This window comes from Eleginops maclovinus, chromosome 2, assembly GCF_036324505.1.
Source record: "Eleginops maclovinus isolate JMC-PN-2008 ecotype Puerto Natales chromosome 2, JC_Emac_rtc_rv5, whole genome shotgun sequence".
NCBI classification, from domain to species: Eukaryota; Metazoa; Chordata; class Actinopteri; order Perciformes; family Eleginopidae; genus Eleginops; species Eleginops maclovinus.
In genome coordinates, this window is record NC_086350.1 from 20,637,310 (window position 1) to 20,664,446 (window position 27,137).

At 41.0% G+C, this 27,137-nt stretch overlaps 1 protein-coding gene across 1 annotated transcript in view; it reads right to left on the reverse strand.

The window, feature by feature from the left end:
* Positions 1–27,137, reverse strand: part of cdh13 (cadherin 13, H-cadherin (heart)) — a 311,007-nt gene that overhangs the window by 186,385 nt on the left and 97,485 nt on the right. The window contains exons 3-4 of the mRNA XM_063903445.1: positions 21,947–22,158; positions 984–1,097 (exon numbers count right to left, since the gene is read on the reverse strand). Of these exons, the coding sequence (XP_063759515.1) occupies positions 984–1,097; positions 21,947–22,158 (326 nt within the window). The remainder of the gene's footprint in view (positions 1–983; positions 1,098–21,946; positions 22,159–27,137) is intronic.

The following is a 27,137-nucleotide window of genomic DNA, read 5'->3' on the forward strand; positions in this document are numbered from 1 at the left end:
GATTGAGATATGGAATAAAGTATTCTTTTGCATAGATAAGTTCTTCGGTCATTGTGTAGCAGACAACAACAGCAGTCTGAAGATTTTATGGCAAACAGCTCCAGGAACTAACTTTTTTAGTTTAAAGGGCAGTAAAGCAGCAGAATTCTGCCAACTGGTGACCAACAATCTGTACATGTGGAAGACACATAAACAGCTATGATTGTAACGTGCCTGTTTGATAAACATATAAAACATGTTTAGTGGAGTTTGTTTCTTATTAGTATGACTGTATAGTGTTAAACTCAACTGAGGCTAAAACTAATTTAAGTTAATTGATAAGGAGCTTTTCTGTTGGAGATATACATTGAGTCATGTTATTAAGTAGTGAATAGGATACTCTTGCCAGAACATTAAACATTGTCCTGTGTAAGATCCACTTAGAGTAATAGTGCCACAGCGGCAGTTTATTTTGAGTGACATTTTCCGTTTTGTTTCTTTATATTGCTGCTTGTAAAAAACATTGTTGTTAAAGTAGGGAACTTTTGTTGATATTCCATGTGGATGTATACAGTACAACAGTGGAATGGGAACATTTTCCCTGAAGGCTGTATTGGACAGCAGCTTTACCATTTGAGTATTAGAGTAACTGTTTCACTGCCATTTATTGAACAATACCAAACTTAAAAAAAGACTGCTTGGATTTTGCACAGTGACTATGCAATACCTCACTAGAGCCAAACTCAGCTATCACTGACACGCATGTTTGCACGTGGAATTAAATACTTCACTTCTGGATAACAAACAAAGACCTTTGGATATTAATGCGACTTTACAACCTTTGAGATCAAATCTTTTGGTCAAATCTTTGGTCATGTATGGTAGACCATGTCCTCTCTTTTGGGGAAGGAATGAGTTGTTGTTGTTACCACAAAGATTCCCTAACAGACTTGGATTCTGTTGGGGAATCACCTGAGTTTATGAGAGGACCATCTGTCGCTTACCTTGCCAATGACCCTGGGAAAGGGAGCTCTCTGGTTCTCAGTAATGATCATAGGAGGGACCAGCAGGGATCTTTTGGATCGGGATTGCACCGTCTTGCCAACACCCAGAATATCCTAAAAGACAATGAAAAGAACAATATTGTTGAACATTGAAATAACAAATGAGTTATATTTCATGTCTATGTAGCCTTTCCTAAAATTATTACACCTCTACATTGGCTTAAACAACATGTTGGCACACGCAGCAAGCAGTTAAGTTCGCATTTTGTTTAAGAATATATCTCTTTTGGAGAGATTCCAAATTTGCGATTTCCCAATTTTGAGTAGCAGGAGCTGTACAAAAAGGAATACAAATATTCACTTAGGTTTATTCAGCCCATATGTTGAATATGGAGGGGAGAGGGATGAACAAGGGCAACCACGGCAAAAAAAGATGGCACAACTGAAGAAATTAGAGATGACAAGGTTTTGGCAGAGCATCTGTGCTGTTCATGAAGAAAGAGACTTCTTAGTTTTGCTCTTGAGAGCACAATAGCATAATCTAATTTCATCTTTCACTCTCCTGCTGTAGTCAACAAGGACGAGGTTGTTACTTTATAATATAGCGAGAGATTTCACGCTATTTTCTTCATTTTAAGATTGCTCATACAGTTAGGGCCCTTTTGTTTGGATGTCTACAAAAATTATGTCAGCCACCGACACTGTGAACAGGAAGCTGGAGTGCTGGCTGTTGGAATGGAAGGTATTAAATACACGCAGAGACAACACACACACCACTGCCATATCCACAGAAATGATGTCCAACCCAACTTATGCTTTACTGGACACATGTGTTATACTTACATTAAAAATTATATTGGACATATGCTGTCAAAAATGTATCATATAATTAGTTTAAATTAAAACTACTTACCATTAATCGGGTTCAAATGTATTTAAATTATTCTGTCATCCTGTAAAAAAGTGTTTTGCAATTACTCTGGCTCTGTTTACGACTACGATACAGTTTAACTAAGAAAAGAATTGGAAAAAGTGTCATTCACATATTGTAGGTGAAAACAATTACCTAGAGAAAAAAGTGAGGGTGGTATGTGTCATTGTTGAGATGTTACTCTTCATAAATTGACGTTTCCCTAACTCTCCAATGAAGCATCAATTAATAGTCAGTGTTTTTCCTGGTGCTCTCTCAGCAGGGAACCCCTCACTAATACTAGGTTACTTGTTAAGCTGAAATCCTTCAACCAACACAAGAGTTCAAATGTTACATGATGGATCTCGGGATATTGATCACCTGCTCAAAGCGTTTTCTGCAACAATGTGCATGTCTGTTCTGTATGCATGTTCTATGGTCTTGTTTGAGAGAATGACGGTACCCAAAATACAGACATTTATGTTAACATCGATCTTGTGTTACCATTTAAAAAGGTACTGTTTTTTCTGATAGAAAATAAAAAAAGGTGGTGTACATCAAAATATAAATAACTACATCTTTGTAGGTACATTTAAGGTAGAAACATCAAACCACTGAGTCTACTATAACACTATTTGATGAGCAATACTAACAGCACCTGGAAGTTAAGAACAATCAATGGTGAGCTTAATCAAAGAAAATCTGCACTTTCAATTAACTTAACTTTACAATGGCCTCATGTTTGGGTTTATTTGGTATTTTGCTCTCAATTGTAATGTCAAAGCCTTTTGAATCCAATAGTTATTTGCTCTGACAGGCAACCAAACTAACATAAAGTTTGCATGATAGTTAGTTAGCTAGCTTCATTTGTTACCTGCCTTAGCAAACTAAAGCATGGTGGGGCTTAAATAAATTGTCATTTCAGTCTTTTCCATTGCTGCTATGATCCTTTCCATTCAAAACCACTGCCAAAACACATCCAATGACTTGTAAGCCCAAGCTTCCTGAGAAAGTATGTCTCCCTTTCTGCTGCAAAGGCGAAGATAATGATCTGCCAGAGATTTCTTCTAGGGTACCTTTTTTTTCTTTTTTGATGAGGTTTCAGGTTTGTGTGCTTTAATTTGCAATGCAAATAATCTCTTCTGTCCCTCATCTTTTAAATCCTACTGTAAAACCATTATGGACAATATGCATTGCACACAGGTATTATTGTGAAGACGTGTGTGGACGGGACTGTTTGCATTTACTGTTCACACTCCTGTTCTTGGCTGTCAGGGATTCTGGCAGCACTCTCACCCCTGTCAGAATCACGGAAAGAGAACAGGTAAGGGGGAAAAACTGAGCCATTTGTTTACAGCACAGCGGCGACACTCTGACATTGAAGGCAGCAGCTAACACTCACACACCTAAACGCCTCACCCGTCCACCAGCTGCATAGGTCAGAGGGAACACAATGTCACAGTAATGATAAACACAACCAGACCATAACAAACCAAAGACACACTGAGCGGTCTCTAAAATGGCCACTCTTATCGAACCCACTGGGGGATGACCTTCCAAATGTCAAAATCTAAAAGTGGACCTGAAGCGGTTAAACAGAACACTGCACAACATTGCAAGACATTAGAAGACTTTTGTTTGGGTCTAAAGAGCACAGTCAGTGGTCTGTGTACATATACAGGACCGGTTCACTAGAGAGATGATTGGACTTTTAAGCGTTTCCTGCAAAAACCCGGCCTGAGTGTGAAACCCGGGGATGAGCGCCTCAATCCCATCATGCGCGGGTCTCAGCTGTGGGATATTTGTAAAGGAGGGTAAGAAGAGCTTGGGAGGCACCATGAAGTATTTTTAGCGGCTGGATAGTTGACAGGGGTTAGTGCTGAGATAAATCGTTCTGTCAAATCCTCGTCTTCCCTGAGCTGAGATACAGTGGACATAGAGAGGGAGGGATGGTGCTTTAAAACCTATTAATGTTCTGCAGGATGTCAAGACACACTCACAAAAATCTCCAGCTGGACACAGACATGTGCCCTGTTGGCTACGGGGTCTTCTGGAAGTGATAACTCGCAGCCCTGCTTCCCTTCCTCTCACCTTCTTACCTGCCACTTTGCTGTTCACCCAAGTTCCTTTCTCTCACTTATTGCAAGCTTCTTTCACACCTCCTCTCTCTGCAGTCTTGCATGTTGTGATGAATGGTGTTCTCACAGGTTGGTGACACCGTAAGAGACAGGAGCTATGAATGTTTAATGTCTTCTGTTCATAAATTACTGCTGCGCCATCCACCTTGATCCAGCTTGAATACATTTGCTCTTCTCTCGCTGTCTCTCAAATGATTATTAAGGCATTTCAGTGTACTCAGTTGCAAGTTTCATGACAAGAAAATGTTATCTCGTAAGGAAGAATTGAATATATTTGAAGTCACAAAGGAGGGGGAAGAATCCCCATGAGGCGGAATGTAACAATTGTATTTACTTGAGTATTGCTGTTGCGCAAATTTGAAGAATTTAACTTCATTTGAATTGTCATGTCATTTGAATTGTCTTTTGACTCTACTGTGATTCAAAGGGAAATGTTGTAACTTCAACTTCATTTCAATCTTCACATTTTAGTTTGGGTTATTTTACAAATAAAAACAGTTATAAATCATATTTAAAAATATGATGTTTTTTTTAATAAAACGTTTTTGTACTCCACTGTGACATATTTCCATGCTTTAATGTTCAATTGTCTTTATTTTTCTCAAACTGTCTGTGCAGCAGCACCTCTGTTCACCCTGTCTGAAACCAGAGACCAGTCTGCTCTGATTGGTAAGCTGGCCGGCTCTGTTGTGATTGGTCAACCACTTATAGATGTTTCGCCCTTTAGCCTATCATGTACAATGTGTTGTAACTAGGGATGCACCGATACATCGGTGAGACATCGGCATTGGCCGATGTTAGCCCTATTTACCATAATCGGCACATCATTACAATAAGGTGACATCACCGCTGACAGTCGCTGATGTGTATGTTTTGCTACGTGACCGGGAGAAGTGGCATTAGCGTCGTTATTTTTAAATCTGACGGACTAAATCTTAAATCAGGGCATTATTTTCGCGAGTCTCCTCTCTGTGAGGAGCTGCTGCTGCACGCTGCATGCTGCAGGACTAGCGGGTGTCTGCAGGATCGATAAATTAAATCCATCCTTCAGTGTTCTTGGGAGGCCATTATATATATTTGTGACTTTGTGATACTTGCTGCTACTCCCGTTAACTTCCAGAAACTTACTAGGGCTCGCTCAACCTCTCTCTCGCCCTTACACATGCACACACGTATCCCCCACTCTCTCTCTTAAAAGGGATAGGCTGCCTCATGCTACTATTACAGTTTAAATAGTAAAACATCGGCCATCAGCATTAATTGTTATTCTTAACATCGGCATCGGCAGACATGTTTGCAATTTGCGGTGCATCCCTAGTAGTAACGTTAGCCAATAGCGTTAGCGTGAGCGTTAGTGATGTCCATTTGTCAAAGAAGTAAACACAGTACTAAAACGAGAAACTCCCTCTGGTGGGAACTTTGGGATTTTAGCCTTTGCAGACCATATTTGTTCGACATTATAGGTAAGGGAAAACCCCAAAAAGCATTATGAGGCCCCTTTAAAGAAGAACCGCTTAGTCAGTTACTCAATTATACATGTCAGTGACACTTGATTGGCAACTTTATTTATATATAATCATTTTGAGTGTGTACCTCGTTGGGTGATTTTACTCAAAAATGATTATTGTCATATTTAGAACTTTTAATAATATTGATAATAATAATACATGTTATTTATGTATTCATTTTACTAAAGTAAAGGACCTGTATACCTCATTCACCACTGTGTACATGCATACAATGTAGTACCATAAGTGTCTGGTTGCGTGTGTGTGTGGCTGTGTGTGTGAGGTAGGGAAAGATGGAGCTTTTGTCATTGTCATTGCATGGCGGTAGAGTCACGTCCTTGTCCATTCTGCCAGTTTCACTCTCAATGCTATATTGAGAAGTGCCATTACTCATTCCTGACAATGTGTTGGAGACCTGGTGAGAGATGGACAATATCAAGGCCAGCAGCCGTGGCTGGTGACAGGGATGTACAGCTATTTAATGTGGAATAAACTTGTGGATATGCAGCCATGTCATGCAATCTGTCAGTTACACACACAGTGACAGCAGTTTGTATATGTGAAAAGTACATTTTACAAAAGCACACTGTTCTGATAGCCTGTCCTGTCTAAATGTGGGCGTCATCAGCACAATATGTCACACTTTGTTAGAGTATAATCAAGAAAGCATAAACACTTCTGATCTAAGTCAACAGAATACAGCTAGACAATGATGACTAATGCTTATTTCAAATATTCAATTACCCAAATTAATAAATATTGTGCCAAAGTGATTATGTGTTTGTGTGTAATCGCACCTGCTGCAGACAACGGTGTTGAGTGTGAAAGGAAAATAATCCAGATACAACTGTTTCAAAACAAGCTCATTATAAAATGAAGTCATGCAAAGCTGCCCCTATTAAATGTACATTTAAACTAATTGGACAAACATTGTGCACATAAATGTTTATTACTATAAATTGTATTTGTATTACAAGGTTACGTTATTAGAGCACATTGCAGTAGAGCATGCAATGTCATGTTCAAGTGTACTACCGCCACTACTTAATCCATTCCTGTTTAAACATGTTCGTGGTTTGTGAATTCGGTAAAAACAGTATTGCTCGAATCTTGACCAGCATGATTTGAGTTAATCAGCCTCAGCACTGTAGAGGGGTATTAAATCTGTATTTATAAACCTTACATTTTCACCTGAGAGGTATAATATTTTAACCTTTTTAAGTATCAAGAAATGTTTTGCGTCTTCTTGAATTTGTTATGTTCTGCTGACCTGAAACAGTCATCCATGTGATGATCCATGTTTCCCTTGACACAGTCAGACTCTTCTCTCATGTGAAGCTGGTACAGCACCGAGAAGGAAAGCTTTCAACTAAATCTAAGAGACCTAAGCATCAGTTTCACAATCTATTTTTGGTTTATCTACTTAATTTATCACCTCTTGTAAGGATTATTTTCCCAAAAGTTAACAGCCAACAGTCAACTGTGTTCGTGAACATTAATACTCCTAGAAGCCTATAATTATAACCAACTGTTCAATACTACGTAGTATACTTTCCATTGTTTTGCTACATATATTTCTATTCCACTACATTTTGGAGGGAAATAATGTACTTTTTTTTTGTACAACAATTATTTAACACTCAAATCAATTGCTACTGTACATATAAATCACATTATAAGCTTTAATGCTTTGAGGCTGTAATGTGCTACTAATGTACCCAGTATAATAACTAAGATTGGCTAAACATTGAAGCACACAATGTATTTGTTGGAGAAAAAAAAACAATAACTATTATTCCATAAATATAATACTAGAAAAGAGTATATATTGATAAATAAACTAATTTACTTCATGTATCATTTACGATTATACATACTGTACAAGGATTTGCTTTGGTGTATATCTGATAGGTGAAATGTAATGTATGGTGGTGCAAACACAAAAGCAACATAAGGAAATAAGTTGTAAGAGAAGACCAAAAATGTAAAAATTATAAAAATAGAATACTTAATAAAACTATTTAACATTAAAGATAATAATGATACATATCTACACAAAAAAAATATATATACAGTATCCATCCATCCATCCATCTTCTCCCGCTTTTCCGTCAGGGTCGCCGAGGTAACAGCTCCAGCAGAGAGCCCCAAACTTTCCTTTCCCTGGCCACATCAACCAGCTCTGACTGGGGGATGGGGGAGTCCCTCCCGGATGACTGAACTTCTCACCTTATCCCTAAGGGAGATGCCAGCCACCCTGTGGAGAAATCCCATTTCGGCCGCTTGTATCCGCAAACTCGTTCTTTCGGTCATGACCCATCATTCATGACCATAGGTGAGGGTAGGAACGAAGATGGCCCGGTAGACAGAGAGCTTTGCCTTCTGGCTCAGCTCTCTTTTCGTCACAACGGTGCGGTAAAGCGACTGCAGTACCACTCCCGCTGCTCCGATTCTCCGGCCCATCTCACGCTCCATTGTTCCCTCACTCGAAAACAAGACCCCGAGATACTTGAACTCCTTCACTTGGGGTAAGGCTTCATTCCCTACCTGGAGTGGACAGTCCATCGGTTTCCTGCTGAGGACCATGGCCTCAGATTTGGAGGTACTGATCCTCATCCCAGCCGCTTCACACTCGGCCGCGAACCAATGCAGTGAGTGCTGAAGGTCACGGACCGATGAAGCCATTAAAAACACATCATCTGCAAAAAGCAGTGGTGCAATCCTTAGCCCACCGAACTGCAAACCCCCTCCCCCACGACTACGCCTCGAAATCCTGTCCATGAATATCACAAACAGGATTGGTGACAAAGTGCAGCCCTGGCGGAGGCCAACCCTCACCGGAAATCGGTCCGACGTGCTGCCGAGGACCCGGACACAGCTCTCGCTTTGAGAGTACAGAGATTGGATGGCCCTGAGCAGAGACCCCCTCACCCCATACTCCCGCAGCACCTCCCACAGTATATCCCTGGGAACCCGGTCATACGCCTTCTCCAAATCCACAAAGCACATGTAGACCAGATGAGCGTACTCCCAGGCCCCCTCCAGGATCCTTGCGAGAGTGAAAAGCTGGTTCATCGTTCCACGACCAGGACGAAAACCGCATTGTTCCTCTTCAATCTGAGGTTCGACAATCGGCGGGACCCTCCTTTCCAGCACCTTAGAGTAAACTTTCCCGGGGAGGCTGAGTAATGTGATGCCTCTGTAATTGCCTTCGGTACTGTTTCCGACTTCCACGCAATGTTGATGAGACGTGTCAACCATGACAGTCCCTCAACACCCAGAGCCTTCAGCATTTCTGGGCGGCTCTCATCCACCCCCGGGGCTTTGCCACTGTGGAGCTGTTTAACTACCTCAGTGACTTCCCCCCGTGAGATTGGAATTGATCCCCCTTCATACTCAAGCTCCGCCGAGTGTGGAGTTGTCGGATTCAGGAGTTCCTCAAAGTGTTCCTTCCACCGCCCTAACACACTATCAGTTGAAGTCAACAGCGCTCCATCCTTACTGTACGCAGCTTGGATGGTACCCTGCTTCCCCCTCCTGAGGTGTCGGACGGTTTTCCAGAACAACTCTGGTGCCGACCGAAAGTCATTCTCCATGGCTTCTCCGAACTTCTCCCACACCCGCTGCTTTGCCTCGGCCACGGCTGAGGCTGCTGCCCTTCAGGCCTGTCGATACCTTGCAACTGCGTCAGGAGTACCCAGGGATAACATATCCCGGAAGGTCTCCTTCTTCAGTCGGACGGCTTCCCTGACCACCGGTGTCCACCACGAGGTTCGAGGGTTACCGCCCCTTGAGGCACCTAAGACCTTGAGACCACAGCTCCCTCCCGCGGCTTCTGCAATAGAGGCGTTGAACACCGCCCACTCTGGTTCAATGTCCCCAGCCTCCACAGGGATGCCTGAAAAGCTCCGCCGGAGGTGTGAGTTGAAGGCCTCCTGGACATGGGACTCCTCCAGACGTTCCCAGTTCACCCAAACTACACGTTTGGGCTTACCAGGTCTGTCCAGAGGCTTCCTCCGCCACTCGACCCAACTCACCACCAGATGGTGATCAGTTCACAACTCCGCCCCTCTCTTCACCTGAGTGTCCAAAACATGCAGCCTCAGGTCCGATGATACGATAACAAAATCGATCATGGACCTTCTGCCTAGGGTGCTCTGATACCACGTACACTTATGAGCATCCTTATGTTCGAACATGGTGTTTGTCATGGCCAATCCATGACTAGCGCAGAAGTCCAGTAGCAAACTTCCACTCCGGTTCAGATCAGGGGGGCCGTTCCTCCCAATCACGCCCTTCCAAGTGTCTCCATCATTGCCCACGTGTGCGTTGAAGTCTCCCAGCAAGACTAAGGAGTCCCCTTCAGGAGCCCCATACAGGACTTCTTTCAGGGTCTCCAAGAAGGCCGAATACTCTGAACTGCTGTTTGGTGCATAAGCACACACAACAGTCAGAGTTTTCCCCCCCATGACCCGCAGGCGTAGGGAGGCGACCCTCTCGTCCACTGGGGTAAACTCCAACAAAGCGGCACTCAACTGGGGGCTTGTGAGTATCCCCACACCCGCTCGGCGCCTCACACCTTGGGCAACTCCGGAGAAGAATAGAGTCCAACCCTTATCCAGAAGTAAGGTTCCAGAGCCGACGCTGTGCGTAGAGGTGAGCCCTACCAGATCCAACTGGTAACGCTCCACCTCCCGCACAAGCTCCGGCTCCTTTCCCCCCCAGAGAGGTGACATTCCACGTCCCCAAAGCCAACTTCTGTCGCCTGAGTCTGGTCCGTCGACACCCTCTGCATTCACTGCCACCCTTCTGGCAGCGCACCCGACCCCATCGTTGTTTCCCGTAGGTGGTGGGCCCGCGGGACGGAGAAGCGGAGGTGTTGCCCAAGTTGCTTTTTCGGGCTGTGCCCGGCCGGTTTCCGTGGCAAGCCCGGCCACCAGACGCTCGCTGACGAGTCCTCCTTCTGGGCCTGGCTCCAGAAGGGGACCCCGGGCCCATTCCGGGCCGTGTGTCCTCGCTTCCAAGTGTGTTATTCATGGAGTCTTTTTGAACCAATCTTAGTCTATACAGTATATATACAACTAAAAAACTAAAATAAACTAAGTACAAATATAGCTGCAAGCAGCGATGAGGGGGCCAAGCAGTCCAGAAGGCCAGATTGCCATGGCAACTTGATGTTATCATGTCAAGGGCATGGCCGTAAGCACTCAAAGCAAGTTTCACGTCAATTGATCAGAGATTGGCTGAAAAATGATTTGACTTCCTGTCTTGGCGGCTTTGGTGTTGAATTTCACAGGCTGTGATGGACAAACGCTTACGGAAATATAAAAGCAAATGTGGTGTAAATTGGACAAAATGTGTGGCCTGTGGAAAAATGTTAAGCAATTAAATTAAATTCAATACGGCGGCCGCATCAATTAGGCTATGTGTCGGCCTTAGGACCTCCCACAGTATAATCAGGCAAATGATTTTTTGTTTTAAGGCAAACATATTAAGAGTTATCAGCCAGAACATATTTGTGCTTATTGCAGCACCTCCAAGTGGTCAAATGATGCACAAGTTTGGAGTTACCATGAACTGGGTGACCAGTTCATATACCAAGTTTGGTTTTGATACATCAAAGCGCTGCTGAGAGATGTGCACACTTCCTGTTTGGGCCGCCGATTTAGATTGTCTGTGACGGGCAAACGCTTTCGCAAATCAAAACGCCATATACATAGATTTGTGAGGCTTGGTCTGAAGATCACCTGTGCCAATTTTGATGAACATTGGACAAAATGTGTGACCTGTGAAAACTTTTTAAAGTTTTTGACAAAATCGTATATAGCGCAAAATCCACTATGTTGACGTCATAGGGTGTGTTGAACTCATCTTGATTCAATGCATCCAACGGTACCTCATTTTTTGAAAATCAGGCACACGGTTCAGAAGTTACGTGCGTAAATGCAACTCCAACTTTGCCCCATTGGTGGCGCTAGAGCGTCCGAAGCACTGACATGAAACTTGTTGAAAAGCATCATTGGACCGTCCCCAATCAGTGTGCAAAATGTCATAACTCTTACCATACGGTTCTAGGGGCTGTCATAGACACCCTAGCCAGAAGAAGAAGAAGAAGAAGAAGAAGAAATAATAACAACAAGTAGAAACACTCAGGGTGCCTTGCAGCTTTGCTGCTTGGGCCCCCAATGAATATATTACAAACTACAGTATATTATATTTTGGAGGGCTGTTTAAATGGTAAGAGGTAGGGATGTGCAAAAAATATTCAGAGAGATGAACATTACATTTTGCTAATCATACTTCTGTACTTTACTTCATTAACTACTACTTCATGTTCAGTTCAGAAAATGTGTGTAAGGCAGTATTTTTAGACCAAAGCGTTCCTACTTTTTGTTAATTTAAGCATGTGGAATATTTTTTATCACTGAGCATATTTTTTAGTTAATAATTTCAGTATTTCACCTTGTGTGAAACAAAACTTTGTTAGAATTAGCACAGCTTTTTCTGAATTATAAACATCTATAATTGGAAGGATAAGGTCTGTTTTTATGCTCTTGTAAATCATCGTGACATTAAGCCTTTTGGTTCCTATACAGTATTCAGTCCCATGCATAAAAGCCTAGCAAAATATGTAAGTTTGCAGATAAATTAAGCCATTTTAGCAAAATATGGGGGAGCCGATGTAAAGGCAGACAGACAATGGACAAAAGGTGGTAAACAGAATTAAGAAATGAGCTACAGGACAAGCTAAGGGGAGATAGCGTGAGTGGGATGGAGAGAGAGAGAGATTATTTGTGTTGTTCGGTACAATGAGAGCTGCTGTGCTGTGGTTGTGAGCTGTCACTTCTTAGTCATCTCCAGAAAGCCTTACTGAACATTGAAGGCTTGGTTAGAGAAAATCTATTTGCAATTGCAGACTGAGGGTTTTGCTCAGGATGCAATATTACATTTCATTCAGTGTGTGAAAATGCATAAAACATAACAAAAGCAAAATAAATAGGCTTTTGGACTCGGATTATTTTTGCCTCTTATCAGTTGTTACATGTCAATGGTGCCTGGCAATGCCCCCCGGAAGGTAAGAAAATGTTCTGCATAACTGTTGTTCTGCACGACACAGCCAAAATAACACGGAATAATACACAAACAAGTCCATATCTTGGAGCGCTGAATTTGTTAAATTGAAATGCATTCTTCCATTAATTCACATATTGATCGGTTGCAAAAAAAAAAAGCAATAGAGGGGGAATAAATTACACTTTCAAATTTGGAGTTTTGCTCATAATAGGAATCATTCATCAGTCGCCTCGCTCCCTCTGGGGCTGTGTTACAGCAAACTAACAGCTCGCACGGAGGAATTAAAAACTGATTTTCTCCACCTTCGCTCACAGCACTTATCAATTACCAACAGCCAATATGTCCTGCCACGATAACATTAGGTATGCCAATAAATTCACCATAGAATATTTCCGCTCTGCGTTAGAGAGGAAACAAAGGGAGCTTTCGGCAAATACAAAATCTAATTTTGACAGGCTCATAACAACGAGATTTTATTTTTCAAACACAATAAAAAAAAAAAGGAAGTTACTCTGCGGTGCAATAATTGAAAAACAGGGAAGAAGCATTAAGGCAGCTTGACTACCATGATCTCAGATGGGAGATTCAAAGCTCAGCTTCCCAACAGAGTCATTTCACAAGTCAAACCTCTGGCTTATTCAAACAAGCTTTTTAATATGCCATGAGTTAGTTACAGATTCTTTAGAAGCGGCTGCTGCTCTGAACTCGTGTTTGATGGGCCACTTGAGACGGTGCAGAGGCGTAGGGTGGGGGAGTGTGTTGGGGGGCTACAGGATATGGACAGAGAAAGGGACAATAGATATTCTGATGATATGAGTCCCAGAGCGTGAGGAGCTCCAGCAGATTAATTGATAGTGAAATAATGAGGGCTTTTAACAACCCTGCCTCACTAGAGCACTCCTCCTCTCTCATCTTATTCTTTTTTGCTTAAGGATGTCTTCCTCTCTGCCTGGCTCCTCCGACAATATTTTTTTTAAATCTTTGTTTGTCTTGCTAGCCTTTGCCTAATGCATGCATGTTATGACTGTGTGTGCTCACTAATTAAAAGTTAAGTAAATCTAATTTGGGAAAGAGACAGAGACATTACAGATACTGTCCACACAAAATATAAATACTTAATCAAGGTCCCCTGACACAGTGTGATGGCATCTCACATTTAAGGAAAGACAAATGGTTTACATTGGGGTAAATTAATTTCTTACTATCATTGGATTTATGTTGTTGCAGAGTAACATGATATACCATCTCCTGGAGATAATTCAGTTTAAGACAAGGGTGGGGAACCTTTTTGACATCAAGGTCCGTATCAAATTTTGGAACTTGTTTCAGGGGTATGTATGTATGTATGTATGTATGTATGTATGTATGTATGTATGTATGTATGTATGTATGTATGTATGTATGTATGTATGTATGTATGTATGTATGTATGTATGTATGTATGTATGTATGTATGTATGTATGTATGTATGTATGTATGTATGTATGTATGTATGTATGTATGTATGTATGTATGTATGTATGTATGTATGTATTTATGTATGTATGTATGTATGTATGTATGTATGTATGTATGTATGTATGTATGTATGTATGTATGTATGTATGTATGTATGTATGTATGTATGTATGTATGTATGTATGTATGTATGTATAATAAAGATTCATTAGGACTATCATCAAACAAGTAGGCCTAGCCTATATCATAGGCTTGGGGAAATAATGCTGGAGAGCCAGATCTGGCTCTTTTGCTGATTGCATGGCTCAGCTGACATGCTCAGATTTTTACATTTTTAATTGTATTACCTCTGTAAGTCACTTAAATAAATATATTATGTCGATTCATTGTAGGATGTCAAATGTATTTCTAAATTAGTCCTATAACTTGATTTAATTCAATCTCTGTCAGTTCAATAACTCCTGAAGTTATAGGCTATTTGCCAATAGCGCACCCGACCTGTCAAACAATATTGTAGCCTACACAACGTTTTGATGTCAAGCAGCTTAACATCTGAACTTTTGATGGATGGATGTTTTCTCTTACATCGGCACAGTCATGAGGACATGGAAATGGACGTTCGCCAAGTTCAAGTCAATTGATCAGTTTGAGGTGAATTGCGCGTCAGAAAAAAGCAGGGATTGAAATAATAATAAAACAAATAATAAAAAACTTCAAGCAGAGGACAAACTCATTCTGAAAACTTGAAATGAACTGCCTGTGCAGCACGGTATTTCAGTTTGGCTCATGAATCGGTTCATGTATATGAGCAGTCTTTCTCGCTTCTGCAAAAAATCAATGAAGGACGATAAATGAAGGTCATTTCCGTCGCAAAAGGCCCGAGTATGTGTACTTAAAAACATAGCCTGCATTAGGAATAAATGTGTTCCGAAGCGCAGACTCAAGGGGAGTTGATCAAGGTATAGCCAAAACTGGTGTATTCTAACATCAGCAATAGAGAAATGCAGCAGAACATCAAACAGACGTATAAAATATCATAATACTGCATACAATAATAATAATAATAATAATAATAATAATAATAATAATAATAATAATAATAATAATAATAATAATAATAATAATAATAATAATAATATAATCTTGAAATAGTTATTTAGAGGAAATGTTTTTTCGGGGTGCATGAACTGCCCCATTTGCATGGATGGCCCCAGTTGCTCAGTGAGATGGCTGCAACTGCTTCTCTTTCACTAGGCCTCTGATGTCGGATGGCGATGATGATGAAGCTACCCGCAGTTGATTTTCCAGATTTTGGTCTGTTAATCTTGAGCGGAACCGAGATTTTGCAAGAGTCAGTTTTGAGAAGAATTGCTTACAGCAGTAGGTTGAGCCAAATACAGACGCACATCTCAGTGCATGTCTCCTGAGAACAGGAAAATCTTCAGCAGGCACATACAGTTTATAGAACTCAAGCAGAGGGAGGTTGTTGTACTTTGCTTTGAGCTCGTCATTGCTTTGCAGCTCAATAATTTCGAGTTGCAGTTTGTCAGGGACGTCAGCTGGTTCCACATTAAATGGAGTTGCAAAAATGTTGAGTTTGTTCATCTTACTTTTAATGTCCTGAAAACTCTCACCAAAAGCATGAAGGAGTTTTGCGAACTCTGCTGCATATTCAGATGTCATAGCAGGCTTCTGATCTTGCAAAGTAGGAAAGTGCACGCTGTTGCCCTTTACCAGTTGCATTTGCCACAGCTTTAATTTTGCTTCAAATGACTTAACATGGGAGACCAGAGCACTGAGAAGCTGGTTGGGACCTTGAAGCTTGGCGTTCAGCTCAAAATGGTGTTTGGTGATGTCCACCATGAATGCCAAATCACACAGCCACTTGCTATCACTGAGTTCATCGACAGGCTTGCCCTTCATTTCCATGAATTGTCTTACTTCTTCCTTCAATTTGTAAAACTGTGCGAGCATCTCCCCTCGACTCAGCAATCTCACCTCACAATGGTACGCCAGATCTCCGTATTCCGACTCAAGCTCACCTAGAAGTTCCGTCCTCTGCTTTTTATGAAAATGATGGTGGAAACGACAGTAGACATCACATCACTGAGCTTCAGGGAATGTGCGCACAAATTCTGCTGATGTATGATACAGTGGCATACAACTAACACACTCGGATCTAGGTTTTGACGGCTCATTGTCCAATATTCACTGCCATATCCGTAATCTGATCGGCGACAGTTCTTCGCGATAAAATTACGCTTTGGAACAATTTGACTTTGTCAGGTGCAAGCAGTTCTGCTGTAGCGAAAAGACACTCCTTCACAAATTCCCCAACTGAATGAGGTTTCAGCTTCTTGGCGATTAACTCACTCACCACACAACTTGCATGCACAACGTTTTCTCTCTCCAAATTTGGCCTGGTGAAAGCTGCTTGTTGGGCACCCAAACTTCGTTTAAGTGCGTCTATGTTGTACTTGCATAACTGGCCCTGCAATTCACTTAGCCTAGCATGTTTCGTACTGCAATGACATGGACGTGGTCTTTTTCATTACAGCGAGCGATTCTCCACACACAAGGCAAACTGGCCTGCCTCTTACTTCAACAAAAAAGTAATCCTCAGTCCATTTTTCTTGGAAAACACGACATTCATTGTCAACCTTTCGTTTTATTGGCGGATGCTATGTTAGCCGTCAACGCTTATTTAGAAATGACACTGCGACTTGTTTAGGCTAATTCAGCGTGACCCTCAACATTCAAAACTTAACAAAAGGAAATTAAAAATGTTTTCCTTCCATCCTCCTTCTCCTTCAACTTGTTCCTCCACTAATGCTTGTAATTTATTAACATTTCATTTAATATTATTAAAAATACATATTTTGGATTTATTTATTTATCTTGCCTCCGCGGGCCGGATGAATGGCTTTGGCGGGCCGTATACGGCCCGCAGGCCATACGTTCCCCACCCCTGGTTTAACAACTAGGGATTTTTTTCTGGCCGTATTAGTGAAAACATTGAACCTTGCTTGCAGTTAGTCTATTGCCATTTTTCCATTTGTACCCATGTTTCTCAATATCAATTTTGATTTCCACCATTGCTGTCATAACCAATATAAATGTTAAAAATAAACAAAAATAAGACCCATGTTGTAATAAACCAGAATTCCTCTTCAGTGAGTAATTACACGTTTGAATGCTTGATATATGATTTTATTAATAAAAGGTCTTTATAATAATATTGGAAAATGTATTGTAAAAATACCATAACCAACATATTGCCTGCTACTCTCATTTGGACAGAACAACACCAAGTGGACAAAGGTTAGCAGTGCATTTAGCTGAAACATTGACGGGCAGTTCTGGCCCCTATGGCGAGAATATACACCACTGCTATAGAGCTAGTGTGGCGCACAGCAAGGTGTGGTCACGTGTTGTGTTTTGGGTTTGTGTGTTCTGTATGGTTTTCATGTGTTTGTGATTATGGGAGAGCCTATATCTTGGGAGTTGTGTCCTAGTTTTCGCCACGGGGGGGCGTCTCCTCGGTGGGACAGCTTGGTGTGGGTAGAAGCGCGCTCTCGTCTTCAGTCTGACGGAAGCGAGAGAGCTAAGCACTGACCTGTTGCCTGTCTCTTTATTGAACTGTTCTTTTACAGGTTAGTAACAGGCAAAGGTACACTTATGACTCATAAGTGTACCTTTGCCTGTTTTGACCATCAACATGACCGCTGCAGCTGCCCTCGTCGCTGCTTGTGGAGGCTTTTCTGACTCGTTTTGAAGTGTCTATTACCTCTTCCTTCTTTTTGAAGAAAGACAGTAAATTTAACTGTCTTTTTGACATGCTTGCATTTAATTAGTTTCTTCCTCTCTGCGAAGTGCTCCTCATGTGGCGAATTTCAAAAGTGAACGCGTTTGTCCGTTGGTCCAGCTTTTCAGTGCGTCAACACAGATCTCCGACTCTTTCAAATCTTAATCTTAATAAACGACATGAAATTCTTGGGATTTTTTTCTGTAAATTAATATCTGTATATTTTATTTCATTTTAACCATTTTTTTATTTTTATTTTTTGTGAGAGGTACCGGATCTGCCCAAATAGGTGCCGGAACACAGGGTGGCCAAAATGAAGAGGTGCCGGATCCTGTTCCGGCAGGATCCGGCTCAAATTAACCACTGCTTATGAGGTAAAACGTAACTCGGAATGGGGTAAATGTAAATGCCGTCTGTGTTCTCGTTGTCAGGGTTTACTTTGTTTATTTTAAGTAAACACATTCAGAACAACATCGTTACGGCCACGTGAGCTAGTTTAGCTTGCTGTGCATGTGGTAAATGTATTCAATTTGACGTTGCATTGTCTTATTTTAAGGCTCATGATTGTGTTCATTTGGTTGAGTACCTGTTATGTCTAATAAACTGTCTGACTAAGAATATGTTCTGAAAGTCCGTTTTGTGTGCATGTATAGCCTGTGGTTTAAATTCAGTAATGTAATGCTAACTTGCTAGCGGTGTCATATTCCTTATGGGGGTTACCCATTATATGTGGTTAGCATTATGCTAAACAGGGATTACTGTTAATCCTAAAATATTGTGTGTAACTAATAGTGCAGTCACTAAAGCTGTAAGCAGCAGACCAAAGATGTTTGTGATTATATGTGATTTGGGTTTGGAGTTATGAAGATGAATATTATTAGAATAACAATTTGTGTTAAAATTTAAAAAATTAAAAGTCTGACGAAGCGAGAGAGCTAAGCACTAACCTGTTGCCTGTCTCTTTATTGAACTGTTCTTTTACAGACCAAAAATATAACCTGTCTACAGGCCTCCCGCCCGGGACCCGTTACACTAGCCTAGGGACGTCATTTAAGTCACAAGGATTCATCTCCTGAAGACCATGAATGTCTGTATAAAATTGGATGGACATGTGTTTAACAATTAGAGATATATACTGTATGAACAAAAAGGTTAAACAATGCAACTCCTTCTAGCTTTTGACTAAAAGAACCTTAAAAAAAAAAGTAATTTGTAATTTACAAACAACAATGGTCTCATGGAAATCACACACACACACACACACACACACACACACACACACACACACACACACACACCTCAACTTTTTCACTGTAAACTTCACTTAACTTCCTCAAACACTTTGCCAAAACACTAATTCACTTAGAGCTTCAATGACTTGCCAAGGTAACTCCCATGGACTGGCTAACCAAATAACTGATGGTGATAGGCACCTACAAATGAGAGCCACTTCCCGCTGTATGCTGGACGGAAACATTCATTAAGCTCTGGGCTTGAGGACTTGAAGCAGCAGGACTCTTAGCACTGCAGCAGGAAGACAGATGATCTACCACAAATTGAGGGAAACACAAACTGGAAACTTTTCCTAATCAACTTAGTGTATTTAGACTCAACAGAGGGGGGGATCGAGTTATATGGGGGATATAAATGAGGGACAATGGTGTTTGTTCAGGTGCACAGAGTTTTATATGGCACTCAATTTCCTGGCTTACAGAAACACATTGCTGTAGATTACACAAACAAAAGCACACATTTACTGGGAAACAAAGCTCAGTATTGGGGTGTAGGCTTACTGGACAAATTCCCATATAATTGGAAATGGCCAGTGTAATTTTTCATGTTTATGTTGCCCTGTATACAATTGTTTCCTTCCCTGCTCCTTTCCTCATGACCTCATGCATGAATAATGACTAAAACACCCAAGAAATGTCTTCACAGTTTTGGTATTTATCCAAGTTCAAGTGGTTCCGGTTTATTCTTAAAGACGAGAAAGCAACACTGGCTAGGAACATGTGTAAAGTGTGAAACCCACAGTGAACCCTTTATAAAAGTCTTTCAGTTTCCCTTGGACACTCCAAAGTGTTAAGGGCCTTTTCGACAGATCAACATCCCTAAGTGTCAGTAATCTGGATCAATATATTTAGACTGCCTGCCATAAATCATTCAACCTGCAGATGTAGTGCTGGGCTCGCTTGTTGTTGTTGCCATCTGCACAAGCTGACACATCTCTGGTGATGGTGGGGATATTCTCATACTGTAGCTTAGCAGAGCACAGCAGCATCTGTTCTCCTGGCTTCCTCCAGAGTCATTCAAGTGTTCCTCTTTAGTAAATCAAAACTCATTTTTTTAACTTCTTATATGGTTCTCTTGGTGGATATAACATCAATCACCTTCTCTGTGCTCTCCCACTATTTTGTCGTGTTCTATTAAGGCTGTAATGCCTCCACTTGTTTTGAAATGGTTTTTTTTATCTTAAATTGACACATAATGTTACAGAAATATATGTGCATTATAGGTTACTTTTCATCTTCTTTTAATGTCAATTTGGTTTTAAAGATTATAGAAGTGAGTATTCCCATCTGCCTTACAGTATATGGCATCTCTGAGGTGTTGCAATTATGGTAATTGATGATAATTAAGGTTATAAGTGAGCCTGAAATTATCGGTGATTAGAATTCATCAAAATGTGCATAAACATGACTGACACCAGATGCCTCTGAATGTTTTATGTTTTGTTTTTTTTTCATTTGCTTTAACGATTGGTAATGTATGAAAGTTTAGTGAATTGCACTAAGTGCCTGTGATCACATCTCTAAGAAAGCTTTCCCAGTTTACCAAACTATATTGTTTCATTTAAAAGGAATAGTGTCGTTGAGAAATGGATACCATGTTGTGTATCTACAGGAGTTTTGAAGTTGCTATACTGACAGAGTTAGCTGGCTTGGTATTTTGTCACCAATATTGGTCAGTTACGACATTGGGAGGAATAAATATGGGCCTGTAAGACGTTGGTGAATGAGTCGTTTGAGGAAATTGGCACACATTGCTTATAGTTCCTCAATCAGATCCATCTGTCTGCCACAACGCCAGTGTTTGAGGGTGGTGGTATGTGTGTGTTCTACACACTGGAATATAATCAGTAGCAAAAATAATAACCTGACTAGCATCTTTCTTATTTCTTATTCTTTCAGATTAATAATGAATACCTAAACTGGCAACTTAACACAAGCCATTGCTTTACTGTCATCATATCACTCTAACAGTTAAAAGAACAGTCTATTTGCCTCTTCTGTATCAGTATAGGTTATGTTTTACCTGGGTAATGTCTTTTCACAGGGAGAGACAGCTGAGTGTGTGACACGTGGGATTTCTGCTGTGGTGATAATATTTGTGTCCTTAACGAGCATACTTCTGAGTATTATTTTCTTCAACTACCACTGGCAGCCAGCTTATCTCAGGGCAAATATGGAGAATAAGCAACAAATAGTCTATGTCTATCCAGCGATGACAAAAATGAACCTACCAGCCTTTCTACAGATTGTTAATTAACTTATTAAAAATATATACAGAAAGCAAAGTGTAAAAAAAATATTTTATTCAGCATCGTTATAGGCCAGACTTCTTAAATTCTTCCTTGGCTGGGCGCAGATGCTTCTCTTGGTTGAGTTGCTCCCAGTGGAGTCTCCAGGATGTTACTGCCTCTGGCTAAGATATAGTCCGCCACATAATGTGTAATTAGTGAGTATAGGGGGGCTGGTAGGTAGATTGTGTTACCTTTGGAACAAGATGTCCACTCTTTGTGGCATCAACCTTGTAATCTAAATCCTGGCAAGAAAACAAAGTGTATTCCTGTAAAATATCAAACGAGAGAGCAGCTCATAAATCCTCTTATTCCCCTCGGGGACATTGTTATTTAATCACAGCTATATTTTGTCTGGTTATACTACATTACAGTAACCTTTTCAATTTTTAATGAAGCGTAACCTTTTCAATTTTGATGATGTGTAAATAAAGAAAACACACACACACACACACACATAAAATCACACCCACAGCAATTTGTACTTACCCTGAGAGTGTGCGGTGACTGAATTGGCAGTCCAGTGACGTCCACCTGTGCCATGTCGTCTGCATGTGCACTCAGCCCGTGGATGAACAGGATAGGCCGGCTGTACAGGACATCTCGCTGAGGGACCAGATTCAGATCTTCAGTCACATGGAAGTTGTGGTCCGACACCTCAAACTTCACGTCCTCATTCCCCGCGCAGTCATCAAACTCGACTGGAAGAAACACGCGGAAAGGGCAGGTGTTATGCCTTCACTCAATTCACTAACAAATTACAGAGAAATGTCAAGCCACAGTGAGGTATTCACTGCACTGTAAAGAACTTAAAGGGATTGCCAACTAAAAAAGCAGATATAACCAGATGCCCTGAAGATAAACACACACCCTGAGGAAAGAGGAGGATGTTCTGAAAGACTCTTTCAGCTAAGCTACAATAAAAGTCAGTGATTTCTATTCTCAAAAGCCTGCTGCAATATGTATGACCCATTGCACGCATTGTAAACGTATCAATGTGTCTGACTCGCTTTTGCAGGGCTGTACAGAGAGTGCAGTGGAATGCAGTGGCAAGAGGAGAAAGGATTTAAGGTGTAGGAGAAGAGTGTCACCTTAAAGTCATGTGCATGTGGCGCGTGCACGTGTGAGCTCGTATTGTCTGACTAAAGGAGATACCGCCAACGACTCTAGCAGGCTTTATCCCTTCTGATCATGTTCATCCGCTCTTTATCTCTCACACACACTTCCTTTGGTCTCGTGACACTATCCCCATGTCCTCCCCCACCCTGAGGCCTGACAGTCCTCCCCTCCCTCATCCTTCATCTCCTCTTTACCTCGGCCTCCCGTGAAGCTTCCCGCTGTTGCAGCTCACAGAGGGGAGGAGTTTTTGGGTCTTCTTGCATGGCTGTGTACATGTGTTGTAGATGGTTAAAGCAGGTGCAACATGAACCAGATAGACTGTAGCTATGACTCTCAGCGTGGGTCTGAAAGTGCAGAGAAATGTCAAGCCTCAGACAAGTCCCTGCGTCAGGCATATGGTGGCTTAAATAATTATTTATTTCTGCATCAATATATCGGCAGTCGCTAGTTGTTGGGCTGAAAGATGGTGGTTGTTTTTAGTTTTCACAGTTTTGTTTTTAAATGTGGCCCTTTTCATGGATATATAAATGTGTCTTTAAAAAGGCCCAATTATGCTTTATGGGGTGTTCCCTTTCCTCTAGTGTGTTGTATGGGGTTTTCTGCATGTAAATGGTCTGCAAATCACTCCCCCTTCCCCCTGAAACACCTCGATGGGACACCTTTGTTTCTTCTTTAAAATAGTGACATCTTTATGTAACAAGCTTCTATTGCCTACTGTTCCAACACATTGTAGGTATAGTCTAAGGGCTGTTGACCAATCACAACGAGCCGGCCAGCTAACCAATCAGAGCAGACTGGGCTCTGGTTTCAGACAGAGGGAGAAAAGAGCTGCTGCAGCACAGGCAGTATGAAATAAAGACCTTTATGAAGATTAAAGCATGGAAACATGTCAAAGTAGAGGCACAAAATAAATTGTGAACCTGAAAATTAGCATAATATGTATTCTTAAGATAACCAACTTAAAGTATGAAGGTCAATGGACTGCATTTAGTATGTTGGTATTTATGGCCCCTCAAAGTGCTTTTACATAAACAAGTTAGCATATTTCCATTCACACACATTCATACAGAGGCAGAGGCTACCATAAAAAGTCTCACCTGCTCCTGGGAGACTAACACTAATGCATTCACTCACCACTGCCATGTCAATATGGGACTGAGTATCATGCCCAAGGACACACTGACATGTTGAGTATCGAAGCTGGGGATCCAACCACTGATATTATGATTGGATAGATCACAGAAAGGAATACATTGATGAATATAAATTATAAAATAAAAACGTTTTGTTGTTAAGCTTTATCCATACTAATAACACTGAAATACCTTCACACTGTCTAAGGGTAGTACCAGCTGAACATTTGCGCAGCCCCCAAGCCAGAGTAAAAGCTCAGGGGAAACCCTGCACATGATGTGACATAATTATTAATACAGCCACATGTTTTTGGAAAAACATGTTGTCTGTCCAAAGAAACAACTTGTTATTTCATTGTATAAACAAGGACAAATGTAGATGGGAAAGAATGTGTCTCCCCTCCACTGGGACATTGACAGGGCTCTCAAGAAAATGCCTCACAGGACTTATTAATAATGTATGTCATGCTTTTAGTTTTAACATAACACAGAAATTATGTTGCAGCTCATAACCAGCAGAAGGAAACCCTTCTCAAAGGATCTGGGAATATCTCAGCTCTTTGTTCTGCTCCACTCCATTTCTGATGAAGGAATTGGTTCGGAGTTAAGCCCATATCTAACAAGTTCCTCTGTGTAGCTTGTGGAACACTTGTGCCTCTCTGAAAATAAAGCACAGCCTCCATGTCTAGTGCCAAGGCTGTATACTTTCTCCACCAAACCAAGTCATTATTTTGTATTGTAAAATATGTCAATTGCCCATTTTTTAAATATTTTTGAGCTGTCTTTTAAAGGTCTTCTATTATGCAAAATGCACTTTTCGATCGTCTTTTATACAAATATGTGTCCCTGGTGTGTAAGGAGACGGACAAAGTGTCAGAAAATACAACCATCTGTCTTTTCCTCCTTACCCACATGTCTAAAAACAGGGATGCAAATGAGCTAATCCAGATTTGTTGCCGATATGACATAATAACCGAAATGTGGGCTGGCTTTACATTGAACTCCTGGCAACGTCCCGCCCACGTGACACGTCCCAACCTATCGTCCGCAATATCGAGCTGAATCCCCTGTGCAGCACCTCTGTGTGTCTGTGTATCAGCAGGATGTCTGCAGGAGGGACTTAGAGTTGTTGTTTCTATAATACATATAATGTCTCTATTCTAGTGGTAAACACTGAGAAGTGTTTCAGAAATAATGCTTGATTTGGTTTGGAACATAATATGGGGTTTAATCACGGCAGCATTTAGCTGAGTACCTCCGTTAGAAACTTCTCTCCTCACAGAGGAAAGATCATGCATGATGCTCCAAAGGGGCGTAGCCAGCTTCAGGTCTGCTCAAATTTAAAGTACAGTCACAGAATCAGCACTTCAGGAACAGGGCTGAAATAGAGGGGTATGATGCATGCTACAATGGGTGATCTGTTTGGTATTTTGAGCAAAACACTTCACAGACATGTTTTGTATAGATATTGCCCTACAATATATTGTTGAAATATGGCATAAAAAGAGACCTTTACATTTTGTTTTGGAGCATTACTTTACCTATGGATTCAATGTTCCTGAAAGCTAGAATCGCTAAGATATTCACAAATTCTCAAGGTGACCAGGTGCCAACCGGCCACATGTGGGACAAAGGTTTTTGTGGCACAATATGACACGTGTTACCACAATGCTGATATGTCCCCCTAACACAAACTTGTATTTGAAACCATTTGTGTAATGATGTAATAAAGACTTACATGTAAAGTGTTGCTTCAAATCATAGTGAACTCCATGTGCATTCCTAGAGAATCTTATAATTAACTACACTTGAGGTGAGCATATTAAACAGCTGATTTTGCTAAATGAGTCTGGACTGTGAGCTTTTTTAGAATGCAAACAAATCACTAGCAAATAAAAACTAAAAAAGATGTGTTATAAGTTCCACTAACATAATCATTATAAACAAGGTTACATAGCATTGCAACAATATGACAAACTAACTGCACAAGGGGCAGACCATTTATAATTTGAATTAGTTTATTTGAATAAGTATCTCATCTCTTTATTTCACTAATGATGTAACTAGGAAGCCAAAACCCCACTGTAATTAAGCTTTATTAACTGGTAGTCCCCATACTGTACATACAAATTAGTAAACAGCAGGGGATATACAAAATCAACACGTATTGTTTCGCGGTGAGTCCGGTAACTTGTATTGTTCATGTTTCTTAATCACAGTGGATAAAAGGAAGCTGGGAGGAATTTACCACCTAATGCTTTCATTATGTTCCTGCCTTATTTTCCACACTCTTTACCTTGTAAAAACAATGGATGTGTGTGTCTGATTGAAAGTCATCAATCCATACACGTCTAGCATGTCTATCTTTAATCACGCCAGCATGAAGTGAAAAGCCTATGGTTAGCGCTGGCTGACTATAAAATCAATAGACTGAAGTCTATCAAAGCACTCATTTAGTACACTTAACCTTTGCGACTATTAGTCTGGCTTCTTTTATCTCTCACACTTCAGACATTTTAAAATCTTCCCTCCGGACTGTATCGTTTTCTGCCATCTGGATGAGGGTAAGAGCTGAATACCGGAGTGAGGAATAGAGGACGGGGGAAAAGAAGAAAGGAGAGGAAATTGGAAAAAAGAGAAAATGACAGGAGAGGCAAGGCTACAATGGACACAGAGAGAGCTACAAAGTCAACAGCCTACTCTCCAGGGAAACAAGGCTCCATCTCAATATTCACTTCTAAGCCAAAGCATGAATGATGTGTTCATTTCCATTCCCATTACAAGCCTCAGATTTATTTCAATAACATGGGTGCACTCTTTAGAGCCTGCAAATTGTAGCGCCAAACAGTGTCAGTGTCATTTCAAAGGCAGCCACAGAGTGTTTGATGCTATTCTAATGTTGTCAGGTTTTGGGGGATTTCAGTGGAGAGCATAGTGAGCTTGCGGCTTTGAAGTCAGGCTATAGTGAGAGAACGCAACTTACTGTGCTCACCACTACGCACCACCACGCACCCACTGTCTTTCTTCTGAGTGCTGGCTCATGGTTGGAATAACTGTGCACAACATGGATTAGGGTTGTCATCCCTCACTGATGACTCCATAGGAGGAGGAGGAGGAGGAGAGGGTGGGTGGGAGTTCAACTTTTCCTGCAAGTTTGACATTCAAGCTCTTTTCAGGCTGTAAACCTCCCACGGAGCCTGTGAAAATGTTCCAGAAAATGGTCCACCAAAGAGCATGGGCAGTTTAGACTCATCATTCCACAAGCTTTCTTGGCATCAAAACGCAACTTAAAGTTATTTGAGTTTAAAACAACAAATAACAACTTTTTTCAGGGACTTTGTACGTTAGAATTAAATGCAGTACTGAATTAAATGGACAGAACGCACAATACTCCATAATTTATCTTTTATAAATAACACCAAACTTTC